We start from the raw sequence: 24,218 nt of genomic DNA, 5'->3' as shown, positions 1-24,218 counted from the left end.
CGCCTCCTCGCACTGTGTGTCCCACCTCCTCGCACTCTGTGTGTCCCGCCTCCTCGCACTCTGTGTGTCCCGCCTCCTCGCACTGTGTGTGTCCCACCTCCTCGCACTGTGTGTGTCCCACCTCCTCGCACTGTGTGTGTCCCACCTCCTCGCACTATGTGTGTCCCACCTCCTCGCACTGTGTGTGTCCCACCTCCTCGCACTGTGTGTGTCCCGCCTCCTCGCACTGTGTGTGTCCCGCCTCCACGCACTGTGTGTGTCCCGCCTCCTCGCACTGTGAGTGTCCCACCTCCTCGCACTGTGTGTGTCCCGCCTCCTCGCACTGTGTGTGTCCCACCTCCTCGCACTGTGTGTGTCTCGCCTCCTCCGCCTCCTCGCACTGTGTGTGTCCCACCTCCTCGCACTGTGTCCCGCCTCCTCGCACTGTGTGTCCCGCCTCCTCGCACTTTGTGTGTCCCACCTCCTCGCACTCTGTGTGTCCCGCCTCCTCGCACTGTGTCCCGCCTCCTCGCACTGTGTGTCCCACCTCCTCGCACTCTGTGTGTCCCGCCTCCTCGCACTCTGTGTGTCCCGCCTCCTCGCACTGTGTGTGTCCCACCTCCTCGCACTGTGTGTGTCCCACCTCCTCGCACTGTGTGTGTCCCGCCTCCTCGCACTGTGTGTCCCACGTCCTCACTCTGTGTGTGTCCCACCTCCTCGCACTCTGTGTGTCCCACGTCCTCACTCTGTGTGTGTCCCACCTCCTCGCACTATGTGTGTCCCACCTCCTCGCACTGTGTGTGTCCCACCTCCTCGCACTGTGTGTGTCCCGCCTCCTCGCACTGTGTGTGTCCCGCCTCCTCGCACTGTGTGTGTCCCACCTCCTCGCACTGTGTGTGTCCCGCCTCCTCGCACTGTGTGTGTCCCGCCTCCTCGCACTGTGAGTGTCCCACCTCCTCGCACTGTGTGTGTCCCGCCTCCTCGCACTGTGTGTGTCCCACCTCCTCGCACTGTGTGTGTCCCGCTTCCTCCGCCTCCTCGCACTGTGTGTGTCCCACCTCCTCGCACTGTGTCCCGCCTCCTCGCACTGTGTGTCCCGCCTCCTCGCACTTTGTGTGTCCCACTTCCTCGCACTCTGTGTGTCCCACCTCCTCGCACTCTGTGTCCCGCCTCCTCACACTCTGTGTGTCCCGCCTCCTCGCACTGTGTGTGTCCCACCTCCTCGCACTGTGTGTCCCGCCTCCTCGCACTCTGTGTGTCCCACCTCCTCGCACTCTGTGTATCCCGCCTCCTCGCACTCTGTGTCCCGTCTCCTCGCACTGTGAGTGCCCCGCCTCCTCGCACTCTGTGTGTCCCGCCTCCTCGCACTCTGTGTGTCCCGCCTCCTCGCACTCTGTGTGTTCCACCTCCTCGCACTGTGAGTGTCCCACCTCCTCGCACTGTGTGTGTCCCACCTCCTCGCACTGTGTGTGTCCCACCTCCTCGCACTGTGAGTGTCCCGCCTCCTCGCACTGTGTGTGTCCCACCTCCTCGCACTGTGTGTCCCACCTCCTCGCACTGTGTGTGTCCCACCTCCTCGCACTGTGTGTGTCCCGCCTCCTCCGCCTCCTCGCACTCTGTGTGTCCCACCTCCTCGCACTGTGAGTGTCCCGCCTCCTCGCACTGTGTGTGTCCCACCTCCTCGCACTGTGTGTGTCCCACCTTCTCGCACTCTGTGTATCCCGCCTCCTCGCACTCTGTGTATCCCGCCTCCTCGCACTCTGTGTGTCCCGCCTCCTCGCGCTCTGTGTGTCCCGCCTCCTCGCACTCTGTGTGTCCCGCCTCCTCGCACTGTGTGTGTCCCACCTCCTCGCACTGTGTGTGTCCCACCTCTTCGCACTGTGTGTGTCCCACCTCCTCGCACTGTGTGTGTCGCACCTCTTCGCACTGTGTGTGTCCCACCTCCTCGCACTGTGTGTGTCCCACCTCCTCGCACTGTGTGTGTCCCGCCTCCTCGCACTGTGTGTGTCCCACCTCCTCGCACTGTGTGTGTCCCGCCTCCTCGCACTCTGTGTATCCCGCCTCCTCGCACTCTGTGTCCCGTCTCCTCGCGCTCTGTGTGTCCCGCCTCCTCGCACTCTGTGTGTCCCGCCTCCTCGCACTGTGTGTGTCCCGCCTCCTCGCACTGTGTGTGTCCCACCTCCTCGCACTGTGAGTGTCCCACAAGACGTCCCGCAAAGAGCTGATGGCAGAAGCTGCTACACTCGTTATTGGGCATGAAATAGCTTATACTTTACCGGCTTCTCGCAGTTAATTTCCTATTGGAAGAAAAGGTTTCAGAAGCTATCACAATAGTTCTATACTACTACACGCGTACCTGTCACAGGACATAAGGGATGAGCATGTCTACTAAACCGTGTGTCAGTTTATACTATACTACTACACGCGTACCTGTCACAGGACATAAGGGATGAGCATGTCTACTAAACTGTGTGTCAGATATTAATGTGCGGTGGGCACCGGGTCGGAATATATTGAGATCCTAGAAATAAGCGACGGTGATGCAATGATATACGAGGTATAATATTATTACTTACCCCTGTGCAGTAATTGCGGGTGTATTTTCTTCTCTACTCCCCCAGGCCGGCACCCACACCGAGCTGCTGCGGGCGGGAGGTCTCTACGCAGAGCTGATCCACAGACAGGCCAAGGAGACCCACTGATGGGACCAGGACGCTGCGGATCACCCCAAACCTTCTCCGGTGGGGAACCCAGCCCAGGACGGGAGATCCCGGTGTAATTCTCCATCTCACCCACGGTGTAAAGATTCAGCAGGGACAGGAGATGCTCCTATCAGAGCCTCAGCACGGCGTACCGGGACAGCACAGTAGGAAGCCCCCTATGACCAGTACCTTCTGCGCCGTGTACAGGTGCATGAAGAAGGGGAGGGTGCCGCTGGCTCCCATCACAAACTCGCCCGCTGTGTACAGGCGCCACGAAGGCCGGAAGAGGCCTCTTGGTTCCGGTCACACGTAACATTTCCCGGTGTAAACGGAAGCTGCCCATGCAGATCTCCTCACTGCCAGGCCCCAGCAGCAGGGTGCCTGTAACATAAACCACTTCATCTCGACCCTGCAGTCAGAGACACACTATAAAGACCAGCTCGGTCATGAGTGCGTGTTTGTGGCGTCTGGTTCTTCTGTCTCATGTTGTTTGTAAGGTCGGTATAAAGAGAGAACTCCGAATAAATGCTGCACGGCTAATCCCCCCCCCCCCCCCAAACCTGCCCCTCCCCCCCAATAAATGCTGCACAGGGGATCGGAGTTCAAAACGTAAAGCAGCTCCCCCGGGTAATCCCCCCCCCAAACCTGCCCCTCCCCCCCAATAAATGCTGCACGGGGATCGGAGTTCAAAACGTAAAGCAGCTCCCCCGGGTAATCCCCCCCCCCAAACCTGCCCCCCCCCCCAATAAATGCTGCACGGGGATCGGAGTTCAACTTTCAGTGTCCAAAACGTAAAACAGCACCTGGCTAATCCCCCCCCCAAACCTGCCCCCCCCCCATTAAATGCTGCACGGGTATCGAAGTTCAAAACGTAAAGCAGCTCCCCCGGCTAATCCCCCCCCCAAACCTGCCCCCCCCCCCCCCCAATAAATGCTGCACGGGGATCGGAGTTCAACTTTCAGTGTCCAAAACGTAAAGCAGCCCCCCCGACTAATCCCACCCCCCCCAAAACCTCTCTAACCCCCCCCCCCCCAAAATAATGTATTGTGTTTTCCGCTTCCTTGCCGCGGGGGATCCACAGGAGCTGACCCGGGGACCCCTCGTCCCTGAGTTATTTGTATTTTTTGTGGTGGTTTTGACAGACAAAGACCTACAAACATGGCAGTGGCCAGTTATTATTACTGTCCTGTATCTGTGACGCGCCGACATGTTCCCCAGCGCGGGGGGGGGGGGGGTCACAGGGAGATGTAAATCACATGGACCGTTCTATACCGAGTATGCACAACCAGATACAGAAGGGAACGCGCGCCCTGATCCGGAGAGCTTGCACTCTACAAGGGATGCGGGGCAACGCTGAAAGAAAAGGTAAAGTGGGGTTATGAACAGAGTCAGAGCGTCCTCTCCCGATGACATGGGACCTTCCTATTGGCCGGCGCCGTGAGCTGTGAGCCGGATCGCGCTGCACTGTCGTGTCCGCCGGGGAACTATTTCTGCCTCTTGCACAAAACTGCTGGTCGCTTGGAAACTGGAAAAAACATCTAAAAATAATCGTGAGCAGCGCGGAGCGCGACTTTAGGGTTCAAAGACACGAAGCCATGTATCAATATATCAGAAGGATAAAAAGAAGCCATGTATCAATATATCAGAAGGATAAAAAGAAGCAATGTATCAATATATCAGAAGGATAAAAAGAAGCCATGTATCAATATATCAGAACGATAAAAAGAAGCCATGTATCAATATATCAGAAAGATAATAAGAAGCCATGTATCAATATATCAGAAGGATAAAAAGAAGCCATGTATCAATATATCAGAACGATAAAAAGAAGCCATGTATCAATATATCAGAAGGATAAAAAGAAGCCATGTATTAATATATCAGAAGGATAAAAAGAAGCCATGTATCAATATATCAGAAGGATAAAAAGAAGCCATGTATCAATATATCAGAAAGATAATAAGAAGCAATGTATCAATATATCAGAAGGATAAAAAGAAGCCATGTATCAATATATCAGAACGATAAAAAGAAGCCATGTATCAATATATCAGAACGATAAAAAGAAGCCATGTATCAATATATCAGAAGGATAAAAAGAAGCCATGTATCAATATATCAGAACGATAAAAAGAAGCCATGTATCAATATATCAGAAGGATAAAAAGAAGCCATGTATCAATATATCAGAAGGATAAAAAGAAGCCATGTATTAATATATCAGAAGGATAAAAAGAAGCCATGTATCAATATATCAGAAGGATAAAAAGAAGCCATGTATCAATATATCAGAACGATAAAAAGAAGCAATGTATCAATATATCAGAACGATAAAAAGAAGCCATGTATCAATATATCAGAAGGATAAAAAGAAGCCATGTATCAATATATCAGAACGATAAAAAGAAGCCATGTATCAATATATCAGAAGGATAAAAAGAAGCCATGTATCAATATATCAGAAGGATAAAAAGAAGCAATGTATCAATATATCAGAAAGATAAAAAGAAGCAATGTATCAATATACCAGAAGGATAAAAAGAAGCCATGTATCAATATATCAGAACGATAAAAAGAAGCCATGTATCAATATATCAGAAGGATAAAAAGAAGCAATGTATCAATATATCAGAAGGATAAAAAGAAGCCATGTATCAATATATCAGAAGGATAAAAAGAAGCCATGTATCAATATATCAGAACGATAAAAAGAAGCAATGTATCAATATATCAGAAGGATAAAAAGAAGCCATGTATCAATATACCAGAAGGATAAAAAGAAGCCATGTATCAATATATCAGAAGGATAAAAAGAAGCCATGTATCAATATATATCAGAAGGATAAAAAGAAGCCATGTATCAATATATCAGAACGATAAAAAGAAGCAATGTATCAATATATCAGAAAGATAAAAAGAAGCCATGTATCAATATATCAGAACTATAAAAAGAAGCAATGTATCAATATATCAGAAGGATAAAAAGAAGCCATGTATCAATATATCAGAACGATAAAAAGAAGCCATGTATCAATATATCAGAAGGATAAAAAGAAGCCATGTATTAATATATCAGAAGGATAAAAAGAAGCCATGTATCAATATATCAGAAGGATAAAAAGAAGCCATGTATCAATATATCAGAAAGATAATAAGAAGCAATGTATCAATATATCAGAAGGATAAAAAGAAGCCATGTATCAATATATCAGAACGATAAAAAGAAGCAATGTATCAATATATCAGAAGGATAAAAAGAAGCCATGTATCAATATATCAGAACGATAAAAAGAAGCCATGTATCAATATATCAGAAGGATAAAAAGAAGCCATGTATCAATATATATCAGAAGGATAAAAAGAAGCCATGTATCAATATATCAGAACGATAAAAAGAAGCAATGTATCAATATATCAGAACGATAAAAAGAAGCCATGTATCAATATATCAGAAGGATAAAAAGAAGCCATGTATCAATATATCAGAACGATAAAAAGAAGCCATGTATCAATATATCAGAAGGATAAAAAGAAGCCATGTATCAATATATCAGAAGGATAAAAAGAAGCAATGTATCAATATATCAGAAAGATAAAAAGAAGCAATGTATCAATATACCAGAAGGATAAAAAGAAGCCATGTATCAATATATCAGAACGATAAAAAGAAGCCATGTATCAATATATCAGAAGGATAAAAAGAAGCAATGTATCAATATATCAGAAGGATAAAAAGAAGCCATGTATCAATATATCAGAAGGATAAAAAGAAGCCATGTATCAATATATCAGAACGATAAAAAGAAGCAATGTATCAATATATCAGAAGGATAAAAAGAAGCCATGTATCAATATACCAGAAGGATAAAAAGAAGCAATGTATCAATATATCAGAAGGATAAAAAGAAGCCATGTATCAATATATCAGAAGGATAAAAAGAAGCCATGTATCAATATATCAGAACGATAAAAAGAAGCAATGTATCAATATATCAGAAGGATAAAAAGAAGCCATGTATCAATATACCAGAAGGATAAAAAGAAGCCATGTATCAATATATCAGAAGGATAAAAAGAAGCCATGTATCAATATATATCAGAAGGATAAAAAGAAGCCATGTATCAATATATCAGAACGATAAAAAGAAGCAATGTATCAATATATCAGAAAGATAAAAAGAAGCAATGTATCAATATACCAGAAGGATAAAAAGAAGCCATGTATCAATATATCAGAACGATAAAAAGAAGCAATGTATCAATATATCAGAAGGATAAAAAGAAGTCATGTATCAATATATCAGAAGGATAAAAAGAAGCAATGTATCAATATATCAGAAGGATAAAAAGAAGTCATGTATCAATATATCAGAACTATAAAAAGAAGCAATGTATCAATATATCAGAAGGATAAAAAGAAGCCATGTATCAATATATCAGAACGATAAAAAGAAGCAATGTATCAATATATCAGAAGGATAAAAAGAAGCCATGTATCAATATATCAGAAGGATAAAAAGAAGCCATGTAACAATATATCAGAAAGATAATAAGAAGCCATGTATCAATATATCAGAACGATGAAAAGAAACAATGTATCAATATATCAGAAGGATAAAAAGAAGCCATGTATCAATATATCAGAAGGATAAAAAGAAGCCATGTATCAATATATCAGAAGGATAAAAAGAAGCCATGTATCAATATATCAGAACGCTAAAAAGAAGCCATGTATCAATATATCAGAAAGATAAAAAGAAGCCATGTATCAATATATCAGAAAGATAATAAGAAGCAATGTATCAATATATCAGAAAGATAATAAGAAGCCATGTATCAATATACCAGAAGGATAAAAAGAAGCCATGTATCAATATATCAGAAGGATAAAAAGAAGCCATGTATCAATATATCAGAACGATAAAAAGAAGCCATGTATCAATATATCAGAAAGATAATAAGAAGCAATGTATCAATATATCAGAAAGATAATAAGAAGCCATGTATCAATATACCAGAAGGATAAAAAGAAGCCATGTATCAATATATCAGAAGGATAAAAAGAAGCCATGTATCAATATATCAGAACGATAAAAAGAAGCCATGTATCAATATATCAGAAAGATAATAAGAAGCCATGTATCAATATATCAGAACGATGAAAAGAAGCCATGTATCAATATACCAGAAGGATAAAAAGAAGCCATGTATCAATATACCAGAAGGATAAAAAGAAGCCATGTATCAATATATCAGAACGATGAAAAGAAACAATGTATCAATATATCAGAAGGATAAAAAGAAGCCATGTATCAATATATCAGAAAGATAAAAACAAGCCATGTATCAATATATCAGAAAGATAAAAACAAGCCATGTATCAATATATCAGAAGGATAAAAAGAAGCCATGTATCAATATATCAGAAAGATAATAAGAAGCAATGTATCAATATATCAGAAAGATAATAAGAAGCCATGTATCAATATACCAGAAGGATAAAAAGAAGCCATGTATCAATATATCAGAAGGATAAAAAGAAGCCATGTATCAATATATCAGAACGATAAAAAGAAGCCATGTATCAATATATCAGAACGATGAAAAGAAGCCATGTATCAATATACCAGAAGGATAAAAAGAAGCCATGTATCAATATACCAGAAGGATAAAAAGAAGCCATGTATCAATATATCAGAACGATGAAAAGAAACAATGTATCAATATATCAGAAGGATAAAAAGAAGCCATGTATCAATATATCAGAAAGATAAAAACAAGCCATGTATCAATATACCAGAAGGATAAAAAGAAGCCATGTATCAATATACCAGAAAGATAAAAACAAGCCATGTATCAATATACCAGAAGGATAAAAAGAAGCCATGTATCAATATATCAGAAGGATAAAAAGAAGCCATGTATCAATATATCAGAACGATAAAAAGAAGCCATGTATCAATATATCAGAAAGATAAAAAGAAGCCATGTATCAATATATCAGAAGGATAAAAAGAAGCCATGTATCAATATATCAGAACGCTAAAAAGAAGCTATGTATCTATATATCAGAAGGATAAAAAGAAGCCATGTATCAATATATCAGAACGCTAAAAAGAAGCCATGTATCAATATATCAGAAAGATAATAAGAAGCCATGTATCAATATATCAGAAGGATAAAAAGAAGCCATGTATCAATATATCAGAACGATAAAAAGAAGCCATGTATCAATATATCAGAAGGATAAAAAGAAGCCATGTATTAATATATCAGAAGGATAAAAAGAAGCCATGTATCAATATATCAGAAGGATAAAAAGAAGCCATGTATCAATATATCAGAAAGATAATAAGAAGCAATGTATCAATATATCAGAAGGATAAAAAGAAGCCATGTATCAATATATCAGAACGATAAAAAGAAGCCATGTATCAATATATCAGAACGATAAAAAGAAGCCATGTATCAATATATCAGAAGGATAAAAAGAAGCCATGTATCAATATATCAGAACGATAAAAAGAAGCCATGTATCAATATATCAGAAGGATAAAAAGAAGCCATGTATCAATATATCAGAAGGATAAAAAGAAGCCATGTATTAATATATCAGAAGGATAAAAAGAAGCCATGTATCAATATATCAGAAGGATAAAAAGAAGCCATGTATCAATATATCAGAACGATAAAAAGAAGCAATGTATCAATATATCAGAACGATAAAAAGAAGCCATGTATCAATATATCAGAAGGATAAAAAGAAGCCATGTATCAATATATCAGAACGATAAAAAGAAGCCATGTATCAATATATCAGAAGGATAAAAAGAAGCCATGTATCAATATATCAGAAGGATAAAAAGAAGCAATGTATCAATATATCAGAACGATAAAAAGAAGCCATGTATCAATATATCAGAAGGATAAAAAGAAGCCATGTATTAATATATCAGAAGGATAAAAAGAAGCCATGTATCAATATATCAGAAGGATAAAAAGAAGCCATGTATCAATATATCAGAAAGATAATAAGAAGCAATGTATCAATATATCAGAAGGATAAAAAGAAGCCATGTATCAATATATCAGAACGATAAAAAGAAGCCATGTATCAATATATCAGAACGATAAAAAGAAGCCATGTATCAATATATCAGAAGGATAAAAAGAAGCCATGTATCAATATATCAGAACGATAAAAAGAAGCCATGTATCAATATATCAGAAGGATAAAAAGAAGCCATGTATCAATATATCAGAAGGATAAAAAGAAGCCATGTATTAATATATCAGAAGGATAAAAAGAAGCCATGTATCAATATATCAGAAGGATAAAAAGAAGCCATGTATCAATATATCAGAACGATAAAAAGAAGCAATGTATCAATATATCAGAACGATAAAAAGAAGCCATGTATCAATATATCAGAAGGATAAAAAGAAGCCATGTATCAATATATCAGAACGATAAAAAGAAGCCATGTATCAATATATCAGAAGGATAAAAAGAAGCCATGTATCAATATATCAGAAGGATAAAAAGAAGCAATGTATCAATATATCAGAAAGATAAAAAGAAGCAATGTATCAATATACCAGAAGGATAAAAAGAAGCCATGTATCAATATATCAGAACGATAAAAAGAAGCCATGTATCAATATATCAGAAGGATAAAAAGAAGCAATGTATCAATATATCAGAAGGATAAAAAGAAGCCATGTATCAATATATCAGAAGGATAAAAAGAAGCCATGTATCAATATATCAGAACGATAAAAAGAAGCAATGTATCAATATATCAGAAGGATAAAAAGAAGCCATGTATCAATATACCAGAAGGATAAAAAGAAGCCATGTATCAATATATCAGAAGGATAAAAAGAAGCCATGTATCAATATATATCAGAAGGATAAAAAGAAGCCATGTATCAATATATCAGAACGATAAAAAGAAGCAATGTATCAATATATCAGAAAGATAAAAAGAAGCCATGTATCAATATATCAGAACTATAAAAAGAAGCAATGTATCAATATATCAGAAGGATAAAAAGAAGCCATGTATCAATATATCAGAACGATAAAAAGAAGCCATGTATCAATATATCAGAAGGATAAAAAGAAGCCATGTATTAATATATCAGAAGGATAAAAAGAAGCCATGTATCAATATATCAGAAGGATAAAAAGAAGCCATGTATCAATATATCAGAAAGATAATAAGAAGCAATGTATCAATATATCAGAAGGATAAAAAGAAGCCATGTATCAATATATCAGAACGATAAAAAGAAGCAATGTATCAATATATCAGAAGGATAAAAAGAAGCCATGTATCAATATATCAGAACGATAAAAAGAAGCCATGTATCAATATATCAGAAGGATAAAAAGAAGCCATGTATCAATATATATCAGAAGGATAAAAAGAAGCCATGTATCAATATATCAGAACGATAAAAAGAAGCCATGTATCAATATATCAGAAGGATAAAAAGAAGCAATGTATCAATATATCAGAAGGATAAAAAGAAGCCATGTATCAATATATCAGAAGGATAAAAAGAAGCCATGTATCAATATATCAGAACGATAAAAAGAAGCAATGTATCAATATATCAGAAGGATAAAAAGAAGCCATGTATCAATATACCAGAAGGATAAAAAGAAGCCATGTATCAATATATCAGAAGGATAAAAAGAAGCCATGTATCAATATATATCAGAAGGATAAAAAGAAGCCATGTATCAATATATCAGAACGATAAAAAGAAGCAATGTATCAATATATCAGAAAGATAAAAAGAAGCAATGTATCAATATACCAGAAGGATAAAAAGAAGCCATGTATCAATATATCAGAACGATAAAAAGAAGCAATGTATCAATATATCAGAAGGATAAAAAGAAGTCATGTATCAATATATCAGAAGGATAAAAAGAAGCAATGTATCAATATATCAGAAGGATAAAAAGAAGTCATGTATCAATATATCAGAACTATAAAAAGAAGCAATGTATCAATATATCAGAAGGATAAAAAGAAGCCATGTATCAATATATCAGAACGATAAAAAGAAGCAATGTATCAATATATCAGAAGGATAAAAAGAAGCCATGTATCAATATATCAGAAGGATAAAAAGAAGCCATGTAACAATATATCAGAAAGATAATAAGAAGCCATGTATCAATATATCAGAACGATGAAAAGAAACAATGTATCAATATATCAGAAGGATAAAAAGAAGCCATGTATCAATATATCAGAAGGATAAAAAGAAGCCATGTATCAATATATCAGAAGGATAAAAAGAAGCCATGTATCAATATATCAGAACGCTAAAAAGAAGCCATGTATCAATATATCAGAAAGATAAAAAGAAGCCATGTATCAATATATCAGAAAGATAATAAGAAGCAATGTATCAATATATCAGAAAGATAATAAGAAGCCATGTATCAATATACCAGAAGGATAAAAAGAAGCCATGTATCAATATATCAGAAGGATAAAAAGAAGCCATGTATCAATATATCAGAACGATAAAAAGAAGCCATGTATCAATATATCAGAAAGATAATAAGAAGCAATGTATCAATATATCAGAAAGATAATAAGAAGCCATGTATCAATATACCAGAAGGATAAAAAGAAGCCATGTATCAATATATCAGAAGGATAAAAAGAAGCCATGTATCAATATATCAGAACGATAAAAAGAAGCCATGTATCAATATATCAGAAAGATAATAAGAAGCCATGTATCAATATATCAGAACGATGAAAAGAAGCCATGTATCAATATACCAGAAGGATAAAAAGAAGCCATGTATCAATATACCAGAAGGATAAAAAGAAGCCATGTATCAATATATCAGAACGATGAAAAGAAACAATGTATCAATATATCAGAAGGATAAAAAGAAGCCATGTATCAATATATCAGAAAGATAAAAACAAGCCATGTATCAATATATCAGAAAGATAAAAACAAGCCATGTATCAATATATCAGAAGGATAAAAAGAAGCCATGTATCAATATATCAGAAAGATAATAAGAAGCAATGTATCAATATATCAGAAAGATAATAAGAAGCCATGTATCAATATACCAGAAGGATAAAAAGAAGCCATGTATCAATATATCAGAAGGATAAAAAGAAGCCATGTATCAATATATCAGAACGATGAAAAGAAGCCATGTATCAATATACCAGAAGGATAAAAAGAAGCCATGTATCAATATACCAGAAGGATAAAAAGAAGCCATGTATCAATATATCAGAACGATGAAAAGAAACAATGTATCAATATATCAGAAGGATAAAAAGAAGCCATGTATCAATATATCAGAAAGATAAAAACAAGCCATGTATCAATATACCAGAAGGATAAAAAGAAGCCATGTATCAATATACCAGAAAGATAAAAACAAGCCATGTATCAATATACCAGAAGGATAAAAAGAAGCCATGTATCAATATATCAGAAGGATAAAAAGAAGCCATGTATCAATATATCAGAACGATAAAAAGAAGCCATGTATCAATATATCAGAAAGATAAAAAGAAGCCATGTATCAATATATCAGAAGGATAAAAAGAAGCCATGTATCAATATATCAGAACGCTAAAAAGAAGCTATGTATCTATATATCAGAAGGATAAAAAGAAGCCATGTATCAATATATCAGAACGCTAAAAAGAAGCCATGTATCAATATATCAGAAAGATAATAAGAAGCCATGTATCAATATATCAGAACGATGAAAAGAAACAATGTATCAATATATCAGAAGGATAAAAAGAAGCCATGTATCAATATATCAGAAGGATAAAAAGAAGCCATGTATCAATATATCAGAAGGATAAAAAGAAGCAATGTATCAATATATCAGAAACATAAAAAGAAGCAATGTATCAATATATCAGAAAGATAAAAAGAAGCCATGTATCAATATATCAGAAAGATAAAAAGAAGCCATGTATCAATATATCAGAAAGATAAAAAGAAGCCATGTATCAATATATCAGAAGGATAAAAAGAAGCAATGTATCAATATATCAGAAAGATAAAAAGAAGCCATGTATCAATATATCAGAAACATAAAAAGAAGCCATGTATCAATATATCAGAACGATAAAAAGAAGCCATGTATCAATATATCAGAAGGATAAAAAGAAGCAATGTATCAATATATCAGAAAGATAAAAAGAAGCCATGTATCAATATATCAGAACGATAAAAAGAAGCAATGTATCAATATATCAGAAGGATAAAAAGAAGCCATGTATCAATATATCAGAAGGATAAAAAGAAGCCATGTATCAATATATCAGAAAGATAATAAGAAGCCATGTATCAATATATCAGAAGGATAAAAAGAAGCCATGTATCAATATATCAGAACGATAAAAAGAAGCCATGTATCAATATATCAGAAAGATAAAAAGAAGCAATGTATCAATATATCAGAACGATAAAAAGAAGCCATGTATCAATATATCAGAAAGATAAAAAGAAGCAATGTATCAATATATCAGAAGGATAAAAAGAAGCCATGTATCAATATATCAGAAGGATAAAAAGAAGCCAAGTATCAATATATCAGAAAGATAAAAAGAAGCCATGTATCAATATATCAGAAGGATAAAAAGAAGCCATGTATCAATATATCAGAACGGTAAAAAGAAGCCATGTATCAATATATCAGAACGATAATAAGAAGCAATGTATCAATATATCAGAAGGATAAAAAGAAGCCATGTATCAATATATCAGAAGGATAAAAAGAAGCCAAGTATCAATATATCAGAAGGATAAAAAGAAGCCAAGTATCAATATATCAGAAAGATAAAAAGAAGCCAAGTATCAATATATCAGAACGATAAAAAGAAGCAATGTATCAATATATCAGAACGATAAAAAGAAGCAATGTATCAATATATCAGAAAGATAAAAAGAAGCCATGTATCAATATATCAGAACGATAAAAAGAAGCAATGTATCAATATATCAGAAGGATAAAAAGAAGCCATGTATCAATATATCAGAAAGATAAAAAGAAGCCATGTATCAATATATCAGAACGATAAAAAGAAGCAATGTATCAATATATCAGAAGGATAAAATGAAGCCATGTATCAATATATCAGAACTATAAAAAGAAGCAATGTATCAATATATCAGAAGGATAAAATGAAGCCATGTATCAATATATCAGAACTATAAAAAGAAGCAATGTATTAATATATCAGAAGGATAAAAAGAAACCATGTATCAATATATCAGAAGGATAAAAAGAAGCCATGTATCAATATATCAGAAGGATAAAAAGAAGCCATGTATCAATATATCAGAAGGATAAAAAGAAACCATGTATCAATATATCAGAAGGATAAAAAGCCATGTATCAATATATCAGAAGGATAAAAAGAAGCCATGTATCAATATATCAGAAAGATGAAAAGAAGCCATGTATCAATATATCAGAAGGATAAAAACAAGCCATGTATCAATATATCAGAAAGATAAAAACAAGCCATGTATCAATATATCAGAAGGATAAAAAGAAGCCATGTATCAATATATCAGAAAGATAATAAGAAGCAATGTATCAATATATCAGAAAGATAATAAGAAGCCATGTATCAATATACCAGAAGGATAAAAAGAAGCCATGTATCAATATATCAGAAGGATAAAAAGAAGCCATGTATCAATATATCAGAACGATAAAAAGAAGCCATGTATCAATATATCAGAACGATGAAAAGAAGCCATGTATCAATATACCAGAAGGATAAAAAGAAGCCATGTATCAATATACCAGAAGGATAAAAAGAAGCCATGTATCAATATATCAGAACGATGAAAAGAAACAATGTATCAATATATCAGAAGGATAAAAAGAAGCCATGTATCAATATATCAGAAAGATAAAAACAAGCCATGTATCAATATACCAGAAGGATAAAAAGAAGCCATGTATCAATATACCAGAAAGATAAAAACAAGCCATGTATCAATATACCAGAAGGATAAAAAGAAGCCATGTATCAATATATCAGAAGGATAAAAAGAAGCCATGTATCAATATATCAGAACGATAAAAAGAAGCCATGTATCAATATATCAGAAAGATAAAAAGAAGCCATGTATCAATATATCAGAACGATAAAAAGAAGCCATGTATCAATATATCAGAAAGATAATAAGAAGCCATGTATCAATATATCAGAACGATGAAAAGAAGCCATGTATCAATATACCAGAAGGATAAAAAGAAGCCATGTATCAATATACCAGAAGGATAAAAAGAAGCCATGTATCAATATATCAGAACGATGAAAAGAAACAATGTATCAATATATCAGAAGGATAAAAAGAAGCCATGTATCAATATATCAGAAAGATAAAAACAAGCCATGTATCAATATATCAGAAAGATAAAAACAAGCCATGTATCAATATATCAGAAGGATAAAAAGAAGCCATGTATCAATATATCAGAAAGATAATAAGAAGCAATGTATCAATATATCAGAAAGATAATAAGAAGCCATGTATCAATATACCAGAAGGATAAAAAGAAGCCATGTATCAATATATCAGAAGGATAAAAAGAAGCCATGTATCAATATATCAGAACGATAAAAAGAAGCCATGTATCAATATATCAGAACGATGAAAAGAAGCCATGTATCAATATACCAGAAGGATAAAAAGAAGCCATGTATCAATATACCAGAAGGATAAAAAGAAGCCATGTATCAATATATCAGAACGATGAAAAGAAACAATGTATCAATATATCAGAAGGATAAAAAGAAGCCATGTATCAATATATCAGAAAGATAAAAACAAGCCATGTATCAATATACCAGAAGGATAAAAAGAAGGCATGTATCAATATACCAGAAAGATAAAAACAAGCCATGTATCAATATACCAGAAGGATAAAAAGAAGCCATGTATCAATATATCAGAAGGATAAAAAGAAGCCATGTATCAATATATCAGAACGATAAAAAGAAGCCATGTATCAATATATCAGAAAGATAAAAAGAAGCCATGTATCAATATATCAGAAGGATAAAAAGAAGCCATGTATCAATATATCAGAACGCTAAAAAGAAGCTATGTATCTATATATCAGAAGGATAAAAAGAAGCCATGTATCAATATATCAGAACGCTAAAAAGAAGCCATGTATCAATATATCAGAAAGATAATAAGAAGCCATGTATCAATATATCAGAACGATGAAAAGAAACAATGTATCAATATATCAGAAGGATAAAAAGAAGCCATGTATCAATATATCAGAAGGATAAAAAGAAGCCATGTATCAATATATCAGAAGGATAAAAAGAAGCAATGTATCAATATATCAGAAACATAAAAAGAAGCAATGTATCAATATATCAGAAAGATAAAAAGAAGCCATGTATCAATATATCAGAAAGATAAAAAGAAGCCATGTATCAATATATCAGAAAGATAAAAAGAAGCCATGTATCAATATATCAGAAGGATAAAAAGAAGCAATGTATCAATATATCAGAAAGATAAAAAGAAGCCATGTATCAATATATCAGAAACATAAAAAGAAGCCATGTATCAATATATCAGAAGGATAAAAAGAAGCCATGTATCAATATATCAGAACGATAAAAAGAAGCCATGTATCAATATATCAGAAGGATAAAAAGAAGCCATGTATTAATATATCAGAAGGATAAAAAGAAGCCATGTATCAATATATCAGAAGGATAAAAAGAAGCCATGTATCAATATATCAGAAAGATAATAAGAAGCAATGTATCAATATATCAGAAGGATAAAAAGAAGCCATGTATCAATATATCAGAAGGATAAAAAGCCATGTATCAATATATCAGAAGGATAAAAAGAAGCCATGTATCAATATATCAGAAAGATGAAAAGAAGCCATGTATCAATATATCAGAAGGATAAAAAGAAGCCATGTATCAATATATCAGAAGGATAAAAAGAAGCCATGTATCAATATATCAGAAGGATAAAAAGAAGCCATGTATCAATATATCAGAACGATGAAAAGAAGCCATGTATCAATATATCAGAAACATAAAAAGAAGCCATGTATCAATATATCAGAAGGATAAAAAGAAGCCATGTATCAATATATCAGAACGATGAAAAGAAGCCATGTATCAATATATCAGAACGATAAAAAGAAGCCATGTATCAATATATCAGAAGGATAAAATGAAGCCATGTATCAATATATCAGAACTATAAAAAGAAGCAATGTATCAATATATCAGAAGGATAAAATGAAGCCATGTATCAATATATCAGAACTATAAAAAGAAGCAATGTATTAATATATCAGAAGGATAAAAAGAAACCATGTATCAATATATCAGATGGATAAAAATAAGCCATGTATCAATATATCAGAAGGATAAAAAGAAGCCATGTATCAATATATCAGAAGGATAAAAAGAAACCATGTATCAATATATCAGAAGGATAAAAAGCCATGTATCAATATATCAGAAGGATAAAAAGAAGCCATGTATCAATATATCAGAAAGATGAAAAGAAGCCATGTATCAATATATCAGAAGGATAAAAAGAAGCCATGTATCAATATATCAGAAGGATAAAAAGAAGCCATGTATCAATATATCAGAAGGATAAAAAGAAGCCATGTATCAATATATCAGAACGATGAAAAGAAGCCATGTATCAATATATCAGAAGGATAAAAAGAAGCCATGTATCAATATATCAGAAGGATAAAAAGAAGCAATGTATCAATATATCAGAAAGATAAAAAGAAGCAATGTATCAATATACCAGAAGGATAAAAAGAAGCCATGTATCAATATATCAGAACGATAAAAAGAAGCCATGTATCAATATATCAGAAGGATAAAAAGAAGCAATGTATCAATATATCAGAAGGATAAAAAGAAGCCATGTATCAATATATCAGAAGGATAAAAAGAAGCCATGTATCAATATATCAGAACGATAAAAAGAAGCAATGTATCAATATATCAGAAGGATAAAAAGAAGCCATGTATCAATATACCAGAAGGATAAAAAGAAGCCATGTATCAATATATCAGAAGGATAAAAAGAAGCCATGTATCAATATATATCAGAAGGATAAAAAGAAGCCATGTATCAATATATCAGAACGATAAAAAGAAGCAATGTATCAATATATCAGAAAGATAAAAAGAAGCAATGTATCAATATACCAGAAGGATAAAAAGAAGCCATGTATCAATATATCAGAACGATAAAAAGAAGCAATGTATCAATATATCAGAAGGATAAAAAGAAGTCATGTATCAATATATCAGAAGGATAAAAAGAAGCAATGTATCAATATATCAGAAGGATAAAAAGAAGTCATGTATCAATATATCAGAACTATAAAAAGAAGCAATGTATCAATATATCAGAAGGATAAAAAGAAGCCATGTATCAATATATCAGAACGATAAAAAGAAGCAATGTATCAATATATCAGAAGGATAAAAAGAAGCCATGTATCAATATATCAGAAGGATAAAAAGAAGCCATGTAACAATATATCAGAAAGATAATAAGAAGCCATGTATCAATATATCAGAACGATGAAAAGAAACAATGTATCAATATATCAGAAGGGTAAAAAGAAGCCATGTATCAATATATCAGAAGGATAAAAAGAAGCCATGTATCAATATATCAGAAGGATAAAAAGAAGCCATGTATCAATATATCAGAACGCTAAAAAGAAGCCATGTATCAATATATCAGAAAGATAAAAAGAAGCCATGTATCAATATATCAGAAAGATAATAAGAAGCAATGTATCAATATATCAGAAAGATAATAAGAAGCCATGTATCAATATACCAGAAGGATAAAAAGAAGCCATGTATCAATATATCAGAAGGATAAAAAGAAGCCATGTATCAATATATCAGAACGATAAAAAGAAGCCATGTATCAATATATCAGAAAGATAATAAGAAGCAATGTATCAATATATCAGAAAGATAATAAGAAGCCATGTATCAATATACCAGAAGGATAAAAAGAAGCCATGTATCAATATATCAGAAGGATAAAAAGAAGCCATGTATCAATATATCAGAACGATAAAAAGAAGCAATGTATCAATATATCAGAACGATAAAAAGAAGCCATGTATCAATATATCAGAAGGATAAAAAGAAGCCATGTATCAATATATCAGAACGATGAAAAGAAGCCATGTATCAATATATCAGAAGGATAAAAAGAAGCCATGTATCAATATATCAGAAGGATAAAAAGAAGCAATGTATCAATATATCAGAAAGATAAAAAGAAGCAATGTATCAATATACCAGAAGGATAAAAAGAAGCCATGTATCAATATATCAGAACGATAAAAAGAAGCCATGTATCAATATATCAGAAGGATAAAAAGAAGCAATGTATCAATATATCAGAAGGATAAAAAGAAGCCATGTATCAATATATCAGAAGGATAAAAAGAAGCCATGTATCAATATATCAGAACGATAAAAAGAAGCAATGTATCAATATATCAGAAGGATAAAAAGAAGCCATGTATCAATATACCAGAAGGATAAAAAGAAGCCATGTATCAATATATCAGAAGGATAAAAAGAAGCCATGTATCAATATATATCAGAAGGATAAAAAGAAGCCATGTATCAATATATCAGAACGATAAAAAGAAGCAATGTATCAATATATCAGAAAGATAAAAAGAAGCAATGTATCAATATACCAGAAGGATAAAAAGAAGCCATGTATCAATATATCAGAACGATAAAAAGAAGCAATGTATCAATATATCAGAAGGATAAAAAGAAGTCATGTATCAATATATCAGAAGGATAAAAAGAAGCAATGTATCAATATATCAGAAGGATAAAAAGAAGTCATGTATCAATATATCAGAACTATAAAAAGAAGCAATGTATCAATATATCAGAAGGATAAAAAGAAGCCATGTATCAATATATCAGAACGATAAAAAGAAGCAATGTATCAATATATCAGAAGGATAAAAAGAAGCCATGTATCAATATATCAGAAGGATAAAAAGAAGCCATGTAACAATATATCAGAAAGATAATAAGAAGCCATGTATCAATATATCAGAACGATGAAAAGAAACAATGTATCAATATATCAGAAGGGTAAAAAGAAGCCATGTATCAATATATCAGAAGGATAAAAAGAAGCCATGTATCAATATATCAGAAGGATAAAAAGAAGCCATGTATCAATATATCAGAACGCTAAAAAGAAGCCATGTATCAATATATCAGAAGGATAAAAAGAAGCCATGTATCAATATATCAGAAAGATGAAAAGAAGCCATGTATCAATATATCAGAAGGATAAAAAGAAGCCATGTATCAATATATCAGAAGGATAAAAAGAAGCCATGTATCAATATATCAGAACGATAAAAAGAAGCAATGTATCAATATATCAGAACGATAAAAAGAAGCCATGTATCAATATATCAGAAAGATAATAAGAAGCAATGTATCAATATATCAGAAAGATAATAAGAAGCCATGTATCAATATACCAGAAGGATAAAAAGAAGCCATGTATCAATATATCAGAAGGATAAAAAGAAGCCATGTATCAATATATCAGAACGATAAAAAGAAGCCATGTATCAATATATCAGAAAGATAATAAGAAGCAATGTATCAATATATCAGAAAGATAATAAGAAGCCATGTATCAATATACCAGAAGGATAAAAAGAAGCCATGTATCAATATATCAGAAGGATAAAAAGAAGCCATGTATCAATATATCAGAACGATAAAAAGAAGCCATGTATCAATATATCAGAAAGATAATAAGAAGCCATGTATCAATATATCAGAACGATGAAAAGAAGCCATGTATCAATATACCAGAAGGATAAAAAGAAGCCATGTATCAATATACCAGAAGGATAAAAAGAAGCCATGTATCAATATATCAGAACGATGAAAAGAAACAATGTATCAATATATCAGAAGGATAAAAAGAAGCCATGTATCAATATATCAGAAAGATAAAAACAAGCCATGTATCAATATATCAGAAAGATAAAAACAAGCCATGTATCAATATATCAGAAGGATAAAAAGAAGCCATGTATCAATATATCAGAAAGATAATAAGAAGCAATGTATCAATATATCAGAAAGATAATAAGAAGCCATGTATCAATATACCAGAAGGATAAAAAGAAGCCATGTATCAATATATCAGAAGGATAAAAAGAAGCCATGTATCAATATATCAGAACGATAAAAAGAAGCCATGTATCAATATATCAGAACGATGAAAAGAAGCCATGTATCAATATACCAGAAGGATAAAAAGAAGCCATGTATCAATATACCAGAAGGATAAAAAGAAGCCATGTATCAATATATCAGAACGATGAAAAGAAACAATGTATCAATATATCAGAAGGATAAAAAGAAGCCATGTATCAATATATCAGAAAGATAAAAACAAGCCATGTATCAATATACCAGAAGGATAAAAAGAAGGCATGTATCAATATACCAGAAAGATAAAAACAAGCCATGTATCAATATACCAGAAGGATAAAAAGAAGCCATGTATCAATATATCAGAAGGATAAAAAGAAGCCATGTATCAATATATCAGAACGATAAAAAGAAGCCATGTATCAATATATCAGAAAGATAAAAAGAAGCCATGTATCAATATATCAGAAGGATAAAAAGAAGCCATGTATCAATATATCAGAACGCTAAAAAGAAGCTATGTATCTATATATCAGAAGGATAAAAAGAAGCCATGTATCAATATATCAGAACGCTAAAAAGAAGCCATGTATCAATATATCAGAAAGATAATAAGAAGCCATGTATCAATATATCAGAACGATGAAAAGAAACAATGTATCAATATATCAGAAGGATAAAAAGAAGCCATGTATCAATATATCAGAAGGATAAAAAGAAGCCATGTATCAATATATCAGAAGGATAAAAAGAAGCAATGTATCAATATATCAGAAACATAAAAAGAAGCAATGTATCAATATATCAGAAAGATAAAAAGAAGCCATGTATCAATATATCAGAAAGATAAAAAGAAGCCATGTATCAATATATCAGAAAGATAAAAAGAAGCCATGTATCAATATATCAGAAGGATAAAAAGAAGCAATGTATCAATATATCAGAAAGATAAAAAGAAGCCATGTATCAATATATCAGAAACATAAAAAGAAGCCATGTATCAATATATCAGAACGATAAAAAGAAGCCATGTATCAATATATCAGAAGGATAAAAAGAAGCAATGTATCAATATATCAGAAAGATAAAAAGAAGCCATGTATCAATATATCAGAACGATAAAAAGAAGCAATGTATCAATATATCAGAAGGATAAAAAGAAGCCATGTATCAATATATCAGAAGGATAAAAAGAAGCCATGTATCAATATATCAGAAAGATAATAAGAAGCCATGTATCAATATATCAGAAGGATAAAAAGAAGCCATGTATCAATATATCAGAACGATAAAAAGAAGCCATGTATCAATATATCAGAAAGATAAAAAGAAGCAATGTATCAATATATCAGAACGATAAAAAGAAGCCATGTATCAATATATCAGAAAGATAAAAAGAAGCAATGTATCAATATATCAGAAGGATAAAAAGAAGCCATGTATCAATATATCAGAAGGATAAAAAGAAGCCAAGTATCAATATATCAGAAAGATAAAAAGAAGCCATGTATCAATATATCAGAAGGATAAAAAGAAGCCATGTATCAATATATCAGAACGGTAAAAAGAAGCCATGTATCAATATATCAGAACGATAATAAGAAGCAATGTATCAATATATCAGAAGGATAAAAAGAAGCCATGTATCAATATATCAGAAGGATAAAAAGAAGCCAAGTATCAATATATCAGAAGGATAAAAAGAAGCCAAGTATCAATATATCAGAAAGATAAAAAGAAGCCAAGTATCAATATATCAGAACGATAAAAAGAAGCAATGTATCAATATATCAGAACGATAAAAAGAAGCAATGTATCAATATATCAGAAAGATAAAAAGAAGCCATGTATCAATATATCAGAACGATAAAAAGAAGCAATGTATCAATATATCAGAAGGATAAAAAGAAGCCATGTATCAATATATCAGAAAGATAAAAAGAAGCCATGTATCAATATATCAGAACGATAAAAAGAAGCAATGTATCAATATATCAGAAGGATAAAATGAAGCCATGTATCAATATATCAGAACTATAAAAAGAAGCAATGTATCAATATATCAGAAGGATAAAATGAAGCCATGTATCAATATATCAGAACTATAAAAAGAAGCAATGTATTAATATATCAGAAGGATAAAAAGAAACCATGTATCAATATATCAGAAGGATAAAAAGAAGCCATGTATCAATATATCAGAAGGATAAAAAGAAGCCATGTATCAATA

General features: G+C 33.9%; 1 protein-coding gene across 1 annotated transcript in view; it reads left to right on the top strand.

Moving 5' to 3' along the window:
* The window catches only part of ABCB8 (ATP binding cassette subfamily B member 8), a gene marked incomplete at its 5' end in the record, with an annotated part of 78,463 nt that extends 75,325 nt beyond the window's left edge, over window positions 1-3,138 (top strand). Inside the window, one exon of the mRNA XM_075580488.1 lies at window positions 2,601-3,138. Within this exon, the coding sequence (XP_075436603.1) occupies window positions 2,601-2,681 (81 nt within the window). The remainder of the gene's footprint in view (window positions 1-2,600) is intronic.
* Between the last annotated feature and the right edge of the window lie 21,080 nt (window positions 3,139-24,218).

The sequence above is a fragment of the Ascaphus truei genome (assembly GCF_040206685.1).
Source record: "Ascaphus truei isolate aAscTru1 chromosome 2 unlocalized genomic scaffold, aAscTru1.hap1 SUPER_2_unloc_5, whole genome shotgun sequence".
Taxonomy (NCBI): Eukaryota; Metazoa; Chordata; class Amphibia; order Anura; family Ascaphidae; genus Ascaphus; species Ascaphus truei.
This window is presented reverse-complemented; position numbering and strand designations above follow the sequence as displayed.